Source organism: Marmota monax, unplaced genomic scaffold, assembly GCF_021218885.2.
Source record: "Marmota monax isolate L192 unplaced genomic scaffold, Marmota_monax_Labrador192_F-V1.1 WCK01_AAM20220418_F8-fsc00036, whole genome shotgun sequence".
Classification (NCBI taxonomy): domain Eukaryota; kingdom Metazoa; phylum Chordata; class Mammalia; order Rodentia; family Sciuridae; genus Marmota; species Marmota monax.
Genome location: NW_026694491.1, coordinates 3622410 through 3637365, shown reverse-complemented (window position 1 = coordinate 3637365; position 14956 = coordinate 3622410). Strand labels below are relative to the sequence as shown.

Below are 14956 nucleotides of genomic sequence, written 5' to 3'. Positions count from 1 at the left end.
AAGAAGCCAAAGGCATCTTGAATCAGTATTGCTGACTGAAGGTTCTAGAAGCCTGAGACTCCTAGAGAAAGAAGCAACAGGTTTTCCACCACTGGCTTATCATTCAGCAAGAAACAACAGATAGACAAGAGAACAGCATATCCAGTTTTGTGAATTTCTATCATGAAATGTTTGTCTTTAAGTTCAAAATGATAGAAAAGGTGGAAAAATATTATTGTATATCTTTTTCTTCTTCTAGGCAAAATAGAACGTCAAATAATGATGGAAGAGAAATCTCCAACTTTGCAACTTGATAGTTTATATGAAGCTATACAACTCAGCTTGAAAAATGATCAAAACTCAGGGTAAAAACCTAGCTTTGTTGTAGCAATGTTTGTATTGGTTTGAGCTCCATGTTCCAGTAGGACATTTGATATTCAAAGTGGGAATGAATGATTGGCCTCTTCATGGCAGGGGTAGTACAGTGGGATCCATCTGTCCATCAGGTTTACTGACATGATTTTCAAGCATTTTGCCCTTGGCTTTGACCCAAGGCCTCATCTACAGTAACAGTAGATGGTGCCCATTGTCATAATGGCCCAGCGAATTATTTAATAATTTCTACGCAAATCTCCTGTCAGCCTTGGGATTGTGGGGGTAAAAGGGGTTTCCTGTGGACTACTGATTTCCAGCCAGAAGATCCTCCCTCAGATGTTACTGTATCTTGAAGGGATTTGTGTGGATATTCACTGTGGTCATCAACATTAGGGCTGGTCAACTTAATCCTGTATAAAAACCATCACAAGATTGAGGTTAGCCACCATTCCTAGAATAGCATTGATCTCTGTGGCCCCACTGACAGACCTAATCCATACTTCACCATAGCTTTTAATTTTAATTAGTGTAAGGTGCAGGGCTGGTTTTCAAGGCAGGTAATCTTATCCTGACCATCCCTTCTTTAGTACCTTGTGCTGGAATATTCCAGAAAGGTTTGATGTGGGGCTTCAGAGCAGTCATAGCATGGAGTGTTGTCAGCACTGTTCAAGCTAGAATGCCCAGCTCTCTTCAAGGGCTTTCAATATCAGAGACAAAGATTCTAGTATCTGTGGCCAAATCTATGAAAAGAGGGTGTGAGTTTGAGACGGATGCTATTTTTGCCAATATATACCTTTAATGAGCACAGACAATGGTAGCAAATTGATGAAAAGGGATTATCAGTGGTAAAGATATTTAATAAGTACAGTGTTGTATCATTTTAGATTGATAAGAGATTCCTACCTAGAATTGGCCTTATGGTATTTGTATCTGAAGAAGCCAAAGAGAAAGAGTTCAACAACACCATTAGCACTTAAGGTAATAGTCAAATGTTTTAGAAATCATAAGTTAATTGCCTTTGGTCTTGCTATTTTAGTAACACTGTGCTGTTGAAATAATGAGGCATTTTCCTGTGTGACTTGGAGAAATTAATTCATTACTTTATAGTCACATTTGTATTTATATGTCTCTTTGGACATTTTATGTAGGGTTCTGGAAATTGATTTCATTTGGATGTTTTTGCTTGTGAAAATGTTATACATGTAAATACTCTAAAGCAGCCAGTCATTAGTAAGGATCAGAATATTGCAGGAGATGATATATTGGCTAACGAAATGGACAAGTAAGGTTTTCACTACTAACACAGCCTATAAGCCTATAAATGTGGCCAGAAGATGTGATGTCTCAGGTGGGATTGGATGGATACGGAGGGAGCCCTGCAAAGAATTGCCAAGGAATGTGTCACCTAGAGCAGTATTCTCACAAACTAAGGTATGGAAACATCTTTGAAAGTCTTAGGAAAATGCAGATTCTGATTCAGGAAGTCAGAGATGAGGCCTGGGGTTTGGTGTTTAACAAACTCCCAGGTAATACTGATGTTGGTGGTCTTGGGCTACACTTGAGTATTAAGGGTCTAGACTGAGGGAGATCCTAGAGGAAGGAGTCAACCCAGGCAGCTTTGAGGTGTATGAGCTCAGTCATTTTACTTTTAAAATTTCAATAGATGATCATCCTTACTTAATAATCACTTGACTCCCCAAAGAGATCTTTGCAGAAAATGTTGGTATCAAGTCTCTAATTTTGGGGACAGCATAAACATGATTTAAAACCTTTAGGCAGGTACTCTCAGTTGAATTATTTATATGGTAGTTGCCTTATGTGGTTGGCACCTATTTTTTTTAATTAAAATAATTACATACTAGAAAAAGTTACTTTTTGTGGTGTGATAAACATGTCTATTTCCAGTAAGAGAATAAATATTTTGTTTCCATAGCAAGTGGCAATACAAATTAATATGATGGTACGATAATAACATACCACATTTTTTTGGCCCATACTAGAGAAGTTCTTAAAATTAAGAGCATAAATAAGTTAGGATTTGAATGAAAAGAGTAGTAATTCCATATATTATTATTATTATTTTCTATATATCTTGACACAGAATAAACATTTTAGCAAGTCTCATGAAGCACAGAAGATGGCCAAAAATAAATAGAAACATTTCATTCAGACATACAAGACCATTGAAATAAAGCATTTGAAATTTGTCCAAATAAAGACAACACTATGAATCCTTAAGAAACATTGTTTTTTCACTTTTGTGAACTGTCCATATCATGCAGTTTGGGGTTTGAACCCCAGCTTCCTGACACACCCCCCGTGTGATTGTGGCCTTTCCATTCCTGATTTCTTCACCTCTGAAATAGAGATGATGGATGGCATGTGCCTCTTAGAGAGGTCAGGAGAATAAACAAGGTTAATTGCCTTGCACATAATAAACACTCAAAAAAAATGAAACTATTATCTCTTGTTATATAATTTTAGCCAAATATCTACATTCTTTCTAAAAGTATTTTTTACATAGTATGTGTTCAATAATTATCTGTTAGGTTGAATTTACTAGTTCTGCAATATTCATTTGTTAACCAAACACTTATTGAGGTCTTCATATGTCAGGCACGTTGCTGTCTTTCCCCAAGGAGCACAGAATCTGGCAAGGAAGAGGCAAAATTGTACTGCAATGTGATAAGGACTGTAAACACAATATGTCAAGGTGGCAAAGTCGGGCAACGTAATTCTGCTTTGGGGGAATGCTGGAGAAGGCTTCCAAGATGAGATGAATTTTTGAAGAATGAGTGGAATTTTCCAAGTAGTTAAGTGGGAGAAAAATAGTTCAGAGAGATCAGCATGCATACTTTCAAAAAAGACTTAATTGACATACACTTTCCATCCATGAAACTAACCTATTTTAGGACTCCAGTTTACAAGGTTGCACAGCTGTTATCCCCATCCAGTTTTAGAACATCTCCACTATCCCCAAAATGATCCCTTGTGCCCATTTGCAGTCAATCCTTCTCCTACCCCAGCCCCATACAACCACAAAACTATTTGCCTTTCACAGACATTTACTATAAATGGAATCCTACAAGGTATCGTGTTTTGTGCCTGCTTCTTTCATCTCATGTAATGTTTTTGAGGTTCACCCACGTATAGCTTGTAACAAGTTTATTCCTTTTTACTGTCAATAGTATTCTATTATACAGAGAGACTGTTTTCGTATCAATTTGACAGTTGGTGGTCACTTGAATTGTTTTATTTTTATTTTTTGTCTGTTAGGCTTAATGTTGCTTTGACTTTATCTTCACCTTTCAGCATGGAGATACACTTTCTGTTCTCTTGGTATATATCTAAGAGTGGAATTGTTGGATCACATGGAAGCTCTAGATTTAGCCATTTCATGATCTTTCAGATCATTTTCCAAAGTGACTGCCCCATTTGGCATTCCTACCAGTAGAGTATAAGGGCTTCCATTTCTCTATACCCCTGGTAACACTTTTTATTCACCTTTGTAATGGCGCCATCCTGGTGGGTATGAGGTGGTATCTCTATGGTTTTGTCCCTGATGGCTAATGATGCTGAGATCCTTTTATGTGCTTATTGTCAATTTGCTGTCTTCTTTGGAGAAGCGTCTATTTCAGATCCTTTGCCCATTTTTTTACATTTGGGTCATTTGTCTTTTTTATCATTGAGTTGTCAAGGGCATATCTTTTTTCTAGATAAAAGTCTTTTATCAGATACATGATTTGCAAAATATTTTCTCCCAGATGGTGGCTCGTATTTTCATATAGCTAATAGTGCTTTTGGAGACATAAAAGTTCTTAGTTTTAATGAGGTTAGATTTATCTTTATTTTTCTTTAGCTGATTGTGCTTTTGGCGGCACATCTAAGATCTCTAAGTCTACCTTAAAGTTGCATTGATCTACCTTTATGGGGTTATTCACTGCCTTTGTTACTGTAGCTTTTAGTAAGTTTTTAAATTGGAGAATGCATGTCCTCCAACTAATTATGTTTTTCCTTTTCAAAATTGTCTTAGTTAATTTGAGTCCTGTGCATTTTCATACACATTTTAGGATCTGCTTATCAATTTCTGCAAAACAACAACAAAACAAATACGATCTTTGGGATCTTTCTGTGTTTTTTTGTGTTGAGTCTATTAACTCTTCTAATTCATGAATATGAATTTCAGTCTCTTCATTTATTTAGAACTTATTTAATTTCTCTGAACATGGGTTTTACTTTTTAGCACAAAAGTCTTATACATGTTTATTAAGTTTACTTCTATTATGAATGGACTTTTTAGGATTTTCATTTTCAGATTGTTTATAGCTAGTATATAGAATATAGAAATACAGTTGTCTTGTGTGTATTGTTGCATGTGTATTATAATTGGACATAATAACTTTATTTTTTTTATGAGGTGCTGAGGATGGAACCTAGAGCCTCACATGGGCTAAGTGAGCACTCTACTGCTGAGCCATAACCCCAGCCCCAATTGCCTTTCTTTTCCCTTGGAAGTCTTCTAGACAGGAGTAAAATGAATATTTTGTTGTTGTTGTTGTTGTTGTTGTTTGTTATATTCTGCAGTTTTCTTGAAGATTAAAGAGTTGATCAAAATATGTTCACCAAAAATTAGAATATAGGGGACTGATGTAATAGTTATCTCTATTCAGATTATTTAAATCTCAAGAAAAGACTTGCTGGGTGTGATAGCACACACACCTGTAATCCCAGTGACTCAGAGGCTGACGTAGGAGGCTTGAGAGTTCAAAACCAGCCTCAGCAACTTAGTGAGGCCTTAAGCAACTTAGTGAGATCCTATCTCAAAATTAAAAAAAAATAAATAAAAAGGGCCAGGGATGTGGCTCAGTGGTTAAGTGGGTTCAATCCCTAGTAACAAAAAAAAAAAAAAAAGACTATTGAGCTGAGCACAGTCATGTACATTTATAATTCCAGCCACTAGGAGGCTGAGATAAGAGGGTTACAAGTTCAAAGCCAGCTTCAGCCACTTAGTAAAACCCTATCTTGAAAAAAAAAAAAAATTAACTATCAGATAACTATTACTATTTACTTTAGTTATCTTTAAAAATGTAAAACAGATACTGTCTTACTGGTAGAGTTTCTGTTCACTTCTGTATCATTGACTTTCTTATAGCCAGTAAGCTGGCAGTTGCTACCCCAGAGTGTAAGTAGTTCCACTCAGCTAGTGTTTAGGGTCTTCTTATCTTGGAACAGGGCTGTATTGCTTGATCTCCCACAGGCAGACCTGTCTGGTACCTTCCTCCTCTAAGCCCAACACTTGATTACATAGCCCCATTAACACCTTGTGCTCACCGCTTAGAGCCATAGTAGCCATTGCCTTTCTTTTTTTTTTTAAATATATGTGTTTGTGTGTGTGTATGAACCTGAAAGAGGGTGTATGTGTGTATAGACAGTTATACAGATATATACCCATAGTAAAAAATGTTCCCATTCATTGCTTCTTTTTTGATAGTCTATGGAACTTTATAATAGTGCCCTTTTAACATTTTCCTGGTTAGAAAATTATAGCACATACTTATCAAAAACTTATGAGTAACATTCCCATTTCTGGCACATTTACCCACAGTGTACTCAGTCTACAGACCCCCTATTAAAACAGCATTTGATTTTACTTAAAGTGACATTTTTATTTGTATATTACACAAACAATGCAAGTTCATTATAAAAAAATTAGAAAATTGTGAAATTAATTTAATCAAACTTAAAAGTTGGAATAATCATTGTTAATAATTTTCTCAGCTTACATGTACAGGGAATATGTGTGTGTGTGCAATTTTGTGATTTTTTTTCTTTCCTTAATAGATTTTAAATATCTTTTATAGATACATTACTATTCTTAATGGTTATATAGTTAATTCAACCAAAATGTCATCTTTAGATGATGAGATTTATCAAGAAACTTTATGATGTATTTATACTTCATAAAACATTTTTAATGTTTTTAGCTTCTTTTCAGAAGGCATAGTTCTATTAAGGAATCAACAATAGATATAATAGAAATATACAATTCACTGGTCTGGATTGCAATAAGGGCTGCAGCACAGGTTGGTGTGATTCTTATTTAATTTTTCTTATTACCATCATATTGTTATTCACCTATTCGCTATTAAGGCAGCACAATGTATCTAAGAGAAAAGAAATTTCACATTCTTTGGGATTTGTGTCAATTATGCTTATTTGGAAAGATTAGAAATACTCTATAGTGTATAGTGTTTTTAATCTGTGTTGTAATTTTTCTTTAATGAAAATATTGGTGCATACACATATATGCATACTGACATGTTGGCAAATATATTCCATAGGCAGATGAGGTAGATTGTATAAAGTACTTATACATTAATTAAATTGTTTATTTGACTGTTAATTTACAATAAACAGAAATTTACTGACTCATAGTTCTGAAGGCAGGGAAGTCCAAGATTAAGGGACCAGCATCTTTCAAGGGCCTTCTCGTTACATCATCCCATGGTGGAAAGTAGAAGAGCCAGAGAGAGAGGACAACCCACTCAGATGATTGCTACATTGATCCATTCATGAGGACAGAGCTCTCATGGCCTAATCTCCTCTTAAACGTCCCACCTCCTAAACTGCCACATTGGGGATCTAGTTTCCAATGCACATGAACTTAGGGGGACACATTCAATCCATAGCATTTACCTATTGGATGATATATGAATCAGAAAACTTATCTTTGTGAATTCTAATTTATGTATTAATTGTAGGTCAGTGAAGCTGTGCTAGCAATTAACCTACTTATTGGAAAGAAGAATGCTAGAAATGACGAAGTCAATCAAATGGTATTGCCAAATATCCCAGAGTTTGCCACTGTGGACATTTTGTCTTCATATACAGATTATTTGCTTGGTATGTTTGAATGTCTACATATTTTACAAAAACCTGATATATGTAATAAGTAAACAAGTTCTGAAAACTTAATTGTGTTTTGTTGGCTTTTAGCTTATAAGGATCATGGTTTGAGGAGCCTCTGGGGATGGGTAGGGGTCCTAGGGCCAGCTTCCAAAAGAGAGGGCTGTTTGTTCACTGCACCTGTGCACAAGTCACTCAACTTGGATGGCTCTGTGAAAAAGTGGTATTTCTTAATATTTGCTTATTTTACAGTTCACGTGTCAAGGGGGTCCTTTGGGGAATGTTTGCCTGAAGGGCCTTCCCCGATCCTCTATCTAAAATGCATGTTCACTCTCACTCTCATGTGACTCATTATTCTTTTCCTTAGATATTTCACATTTACGTATACATTCAAGGATGTGTTTGATCTCTTTCATTCATTAATTATCATCAGCTTCCTGATGTTTAGTTACCATCTACAACAAATTATACAGTTGCTTGCACAGAGCGGGCATCTAGTGTTAATAGTTGTTAAGTGAATTAGTGAATGAGAGGTTAGCAGAATTTAAACTTGACCTAACTACTATTTTTATTTTTGCTTCTTTATGACTTCCTTGTTATTTTGTAAACTCTAATATATATCTCTAAGTTAGATCAGCAATAACATAAATATATATCATTCATTTACATGTTTGTCTACTCATTCCTTCAAAAAATATTCATTAAGGGCTTCTTGTGTGCTAAGCACTTGAATAAGTGCTAAGAACTGAGGTGCTAAAGTCTAGCTTTGAGACGGACTTTTCTGTAACATTGATACCTGATTTTGTTTGGCATGAGCTGAGCATTGAGCCAAAAGAGATGAAGATTTTTCCTTTTAACCTGAGGGGGTGGCAGTGGCCTTCCAAACCCTCTGAAACCACATCTGTTTGGAAGTTTACTTGGCCAAAGGGTCAACCTCCACTGAAGAGTTAACATCTGAAATTCCCCCCTTCCTAAACTCTTCTCTGAAGAACAGGGGACTAGGACTGTTTTCCAACCTAAGAATTGCCTGAGGTCAAACCATCAGATAGACTTTTTATAGTAAAGCTTCGTTTTTATATTTGTGTTTCCTTTATGCCTGGTAGCATTTTATTTCATCAGGCTTCTGGGCCATCATCTAAACTTCACATGGGGTGCTCGCTCTTCCTTAGAGTCCCCACACTTGAGTTCTCTAGAGATAAAGCCATTGATCTGGTGCAGAGCCGCCCCGCAACCAGGAGGAACTGGTCATGACCTTTTTTGCTTGATACTACCTGGAAGCTCATCTCTCTTACAATCACACATTTATTGTTTTGTTACAAAAAGAATACAGTATTCATAATCAAGAGATCTCAATTGGAATCCTTGTTCTGTCAAATCTTTTAATTTCTTGCAGCCTTATTGGGAGACTGGGCAGTTTTTAAACTAAACTTTTAAGACAATGTCTCAAAGCTTCCTCCATAGCTATTTATTCTTCATAACAGCTCTTTATTAATCCTGGAAGACGTATCTACTGTATTCTAGTCATTTTCTTCTGCTCTACCAGTTTTTAGGACAGAGATAAAATAAGTCTCATCTAAGATGGATCCTAAACTCAGTCGGGCTCAGGTGGACTTCATGTACAGTTGTTGTGAGGCCCAGGCTAAAGAGACAGTGGCCACCTGGAGCATGCTCTTCTCATGGCACATGCCAGGGCCAAAGAGCCACGAGCCAAATCACTCAGGAACATTGAAGGCCTCTATTCCTATCCTTTCCTATTGGTATAGTAAGTCATATGGTCAAGTCCGATATGAAAGAGGGAGGGAAATATACTCTGCTTGTAGAGCAGGGAGAAGGGTGTGAATGGTTACTGAATGATGATCTAACCACCAAACATGATGAGTTCAGTCTATGACTAGTGGCTGCCTGAGCAGAATTCTGAACCTCTGCATGGAAAGACCGGAAAAAGGTGCCGCCATGATCAATTAACGATGTCATCTATGGGCACACCACAGAGAATGGCATCCTTTAAACCAAATGATGTTAGCTGATTCAGCTGAGTAGTCTTCATCTCAGTTTAATTCTAAAGATTATGCTTTCCTGTTCCATTTTAGTGGCTTTCCTAGCATATTCCATATTTTTCCCCATTTCCATTTTGTACCATTACCACTACTTTACTATTTAAACTACGAAATTATGAAATGTTAAAGTAAAATATATTTTGCATTTTGCCTTGCCTAAAGAATAATAATTTTGCCCTCCAGTCTTTTCCTGGCAGGCTGATAATTAATGCATGTTGATGGCTTTCTTCACTTCAGTGTTTGGGTTGGATGGAGGTTCTGAATTCCCACCTGATGGCCACGGATACACAGATGTCAGTGGAGTTCATATCATAATGAATTGCCAGTGGGGAAAATCTCTTAACAACAACAAACAAAACTTGTTTAATTTTCTTGGCATTAACATAAATTATCATCCAGAATAAACCTTCTCACCAATCTTAGCTTTAAACAATATTAGCATTGATCTATACATGAGGTGTGAACAAATTCATTGTTACTCTTTACAAAGTACTGCATCTACTGGATCAGATATTTCTTCCTTTCTTTCTTTCTTTCTTTCTTTCTTTCTTTCTTTCTTTTCTTGCTTGCTTTTTCCTTTGTCTTTTTTGATCCTGGGGAGTGAACTCAGGGACTCATGCTTACTACCCATGTACTGTCCCACTAAGCTATATATATCCTCAGTCCTGTACCAGATGCTTTGGTCCAGAGGGAAGGAGTCAGAAAACACATCAAGGAGGCAGGGTCTTGCCTTCCATGAGTTTCTGGTCATGGACAATTAGAACATGAGTACACACTGAAGTCACATAAATTCATCTTTTAAGAGGACCATCTTAGTGAAGGCAGAATTAACATATGCCTTTGAAGAGTTTGGACACAGGCCGGATGGCATAAGAGAGTTCCTTAGAAACATAGTTTTCTAGGAGAAGTGGATTGTGGGGCAGATGTAAATTGACATGAAGTATCAGAAATGAGGTGTTTAGTCAGCTTTTTCATTGCTATGACCAAAAGACCTGACTAGAAAAAATTTTAGAGGAGGAATAGTTTATTTTGGGCTCCCGGTTTTGGAGGTCTCAGCCCATAGGTGGCCTACTCCTTTGCTCTGTGCTGAGCTGCAGCAGATATCATGGCAGAACGGTGTAGTGGAGAAAAGAAGCTCAGAACATGACAGGCAGGAAGGAGAGACTCCTCTAAACCATAGACAAAACATAAACCCTAAAGGCTCACCCTCAGTGACCCCCCTTCTTCATCCACAGCCTACCTGCCTACAGTTACCACCCAGTTAATCCCTACCAGTTGAAAAATGCACTGATTAGGTTAAGACTCTCACAACCTAATCATTTCATCTCTGAAGTTTCTTGCATTGTCTCACACATGAGCTTTTGGGGGACACCACATATCAAAACTACAACAGGAAGGGAAGCAAACATTTTCAGCAGAGAAATTCATGACCAGAAGCATGATGACACAAAAGACTAGTCACATGTGGAGAATGGACTGTATATCATCTAGCCAGAACCTGAAAGTAATCTGTAGAACAATAAAAGAATCCAGTGATTCACTGGTCCAATTTTCAAGTATTCTTTACATTGTCTTACAAAAACAGAGACTGTGAAATGATCTCTGGCAGTACGAGACCATATTTAGATTCATTGCAAAAAAAAAAAAAATTATCAGATGCCTACTTTGCAGTTGTATTCAAATATAAACAATTCTTTTGTCTTGGTTTTCTTGTGGCCTTACTAAAAAATTCATCTGGGATAAAAATTATCAAATTCTGCATTTCAGATTGGAGGTCTCAAATGCAACCTCTCGCAACTAAATACACACAATTCACAGAAAAATATAAATACATGTAATGCTAAAAATTAATGTTGGCGAACCTATTGTCAGAATACAAACAGATATATGGAGTGGAACTGAGAATCACTATTGACCCTTAATATGTGTTTTGTCTCTTGAGATAGAGCAAATCTAACCTTAAAAATTATGATTTATTTCTCCTTTACAACTTGCCCCTGGTTCAGAGACATGGGCTCAATGCCTCTGATATCTCCCATTTTTCTATTCCCCTAAGATACAGTTCCCCATAGTAACAGGCAACTAGAGTGATAAATTAATTAAATCCCAAATAATTACATCACTTCTATGTGGGGATGAAGGGAAATCACCTGTGCTAGCAGTTGTGATGTTAATAGAATGTGTGTATGTGTGGGTGTATGTGTGTATACTATATCAGTTCAGAGTATCATAGGTGAAACTATTCAGTTCTGATTAGATCCAGCCTCATCAAAACAGAGCTTCTCAATCCAATGTCTGCAAAAGTCCTAGAAATTCCACTCAGAGATATCCACATCCATCCCTTAAATCCAAGAAGAGAGAGTGCAATGACCAAGGAAAAGAATGCACGCACATTCTTACCAATTTCCTTGAACTAAGTATGAAGCAACTTTTCTTCATTCCAGGCACAGTCACCCATAGAAAACAAGAAACAACAATGGCACTTGTGAGAAAATAATTTCAAGTGAGGGCAATGGAATGCTATCCTGAAGATGGAGAGGAAGATTTTTCCTTTGGGGAATAAAAAGAAACATATCAGGGTTTTTTGACCCCTTAGTAGGGCCTCAGCAGTCACTAACTGACACAACAGTAGAAAGCCAGAATGCAAGAGGTACTGGGATGAATAGCATCTAGTGCTCTTTGAGGGTGATTTCTTGCTTGATTTCATTTATTCTTTAGGAAAATCCTCTAAGAGTGTCATTATGCACATCTATAAATGAGACAAGGGGCTCAGAGAAGTTATGTAACTTGAACAATATTTAATTGCCAATACAAACCCTTGTCTATCCAATTCTGAAGACTGTGACTTTGATCGTTATGTTGGGTGTGATTAGAAAATGCCAGGAAATCAAAGAGAAAAATTGATGCTTCTTGTCAGCCTGTTGGGTGGATTGGACTGAAATGACATAGAAGATGCTTCTGCTCATTCCAACCAAAACATAACAGCCATGCTAGATAAAAGGGAAGAGAAATTGTTTTAATTTGTAGCTGAGCCTAAAGACAGAATAGGGAAATTACAAGTTTACAAAGTAAAATGGTGGATTTGTAAGTAGGTGCTGAACCTAAAGCCCTCAATGAAGAAGAATTAGAATTAGGACTGACAGTGAGGGCTGAGACTTTAATACCTGTCCATGGAAGAGTCCTGGAAAGAAGGCCCTACAAAGGGGGGCAGTCAGAACTTAGCTAACTGCATAGAAATCTCTTGCCTACTAGCCTGAGTAGACGTAGGGGTCATGTCAAGTGGGTCATGTCAAGTGTCTACTATCAAGGATGAAAAGAAGCCACTTGGAAGAAATTGGAAACCCACTTTAGGTTAAAAGGCTAAAATTCATACCACCTGAATGGTGTAGGGAAATCAGCAGAAATACCAGCTCAGAACTGGGGAGACCCAGGGAGCTCTGGCTGAGGCAGACAGGAAACTACTGTATACTCCTCAGGTCACCAGGGACTTCTCCTCTACCATTCCCAGTTCTTCTGAAGATGATTATTGCTCAGATTGTATCTGGAGAAATTCTGGTGATACTTTGGATCCATAAAGAAAAAGAAAATAAAAATTGAAATAATTCAGTAGAAAAAGCATCTTTTGTATAAGGAACCCAAAGTGAAGTGGTCTTAAGTTTTCTCTGGAGCATTAAAGAACAGATGACATTTATTCTCAAGAATCAAAACACAAAAGAAATAAAGGGTATGGAGAGGCTTCTCTCCGCCTTCTCTGTACCTGACTCAGTTCTCCCCAGAAGCAGTATTACCTGTGTCAGTGTCCTGTCCCTGTGGTGACAATCCACAACAAATTCATGCCTTAAAATGACTGAAATTTATTATAATTTTGGAGGTCATATGTCCAAAATGAGCCTCAGTGGGCTCTTGTGAGAAATAATTTCAAGTGAGGGCAATGGAATGCTATCCTGAAGATGGAGAGGAAGATTTTTCCTTTGGGGAATAAAAAGAAACATATCAGGGTTTTTGACCCCTTAGTAGGGCCTCAGCAGTCACTGACTGACACAACAATCAATGGGCTAGTAGAAGTATGTACAGGGCTACTTTCCTGGCAGGCTGTAGGCGAGAACCTATTTCCTTGCCTTTTTTGGCTCCTAGAGGCCACCTGAAATCTCTCTCTCTCTCTCTCTCTCTCTCTCTCTCTCTCTCTCTCTCTCTCTCTCTCTCTCTCTCTCTCTCTCTTCCTCCATCTTTCAAGCTAGACAAGTAGAATCTCCAAATCTCTCTGACATTCTTACTCTTCTGCCTCCAGCTTCCACATAGAAGAACCCTGTGATGACACTGGGCCCACCTAGATAACCCAGGATAATATCCCCATCTCAATGACAATTGATAGGCAGCCTTAATTTCATTTGGCAATTTTAATTCTCCTTTGTCCTATAACCTAACGTAGTAACAGGTTCTGGGGACAGGAAGCAAACATCTTTACGGGACCTCATCTGCTTTCCACAATCAGTTCCTTGTGTTCCATGCCACCATTATTTCATGCTCATCTGAACTGTCAGAGTTCCCGTGTAGAGGTCAGATCCACTCCAGTTCATTCAAACAGAGACTGATTAAAGGACTTTCAGAGTCACTGGGAAAGCTAAAGAAACATTCTTAGCTAAGAGTCCAGAAGTGACTAAGTCACCAAAGGAGCTGCTGTTTTGTTTTATAAAGGAAGTTGTAGAGTCAGGAATTTGCCTACAACATAGGAAGCTGCTGCTGTAGCTGTAGGCTCAAGAATCATATCACCTCTGCCGAAATCCACACCCACCAGAGATGCATCCATTCTTGTTTCATCATTTAACCCAGTTCCAAGTTCAAGTCTTTTCTGAACGCACTGAAGTCATCAAATCTTGGAAATATGATTTTTTTAAAATGATATCTTCAGTTTAGGAAAGTACTTGGAGATGAGATGTTGAGTAAATCAATCTGGTATATACATGAATACATTGTTATATTTTTTTCCTTTAAAGTACAAATAGCAGTATAACTGTATACAATATTGCTTCTCTTTCCTTTTTTCCTTTAACTTAATATGAATATATCTTGGTACTTTTTTCTTATCAATACATATATTTTTATGGCTGTATAACATTCCTTGATTTAGTCGTAGCATAATTAATTAGTTTTCTTTTGATAGATATTTAGTTTTCATTCCTCTATTATTGCATATACATCTATTACATATATATCACATGTATATATAATACATATGTTTGTGTGTATATGTATGTATATACACACACACACACATACATTACATATATACATGTCATTGTGTACATAGACTGGTGTATCTACTGGTCAATTTCCATAAGTGAAATCTCTAGATCAAAGGGTCATTTTATAGGTCAATTTCACAAATTTTACCAAAAGTCTTCTAATAATAGTATGCCAGTTTGTACTTCTGTCACCAATTAATAGGAGGTGTTTTATTTCCCGACACCCTTGCTGACACAAGCACATTGTAGACACTTTTAAAACATTTTTTACATGGTGGGAGGAAAAAAAGGTTTAATTTTCATTATGCATCTCTTACTAGGATGAAGATTGAGCATCCTTTCTGTGAACTCTACTCATAATTTTTGCCCATCTTGAGATTTTTCTCTTCTTTTTTG

General features: G+C 37.0%; 1 protein-coding gene across 4 annotated transcripts in view; it reads left to right on the top strand.

Moving 5' to 3' along the window:
- Nucleotides 1-14956, top strand: part of Cfap54 (cilia and flagella associated protein 54) — a 295409-nt gene that overhangs the window by 209628 nt on the left and 70825 nt on the right. For 3 of the 4 annotated variants that reach the window (XM_046419397.2, XM_046419399.2, XM_058571287.1), the window contains 4 exons: nt 239-344; nt 1239-1332; nt 6339-6437; nt 7116-7257. In XM_046419397.2, coding sequence (XP_046275353.2) covers nt 239-344; nt 1239-1332; nt 6339-6437; nt 7116-7257 — 441 coding nt within the window. The remainder of the gene's footprint in view (nt 1-238; nt 345-1238; nt 1333-6338; nt 6438-7115; nt 7258-14956) is intronic. The other variant, XR_009224446.1, reaches the window with a different exon arrangement.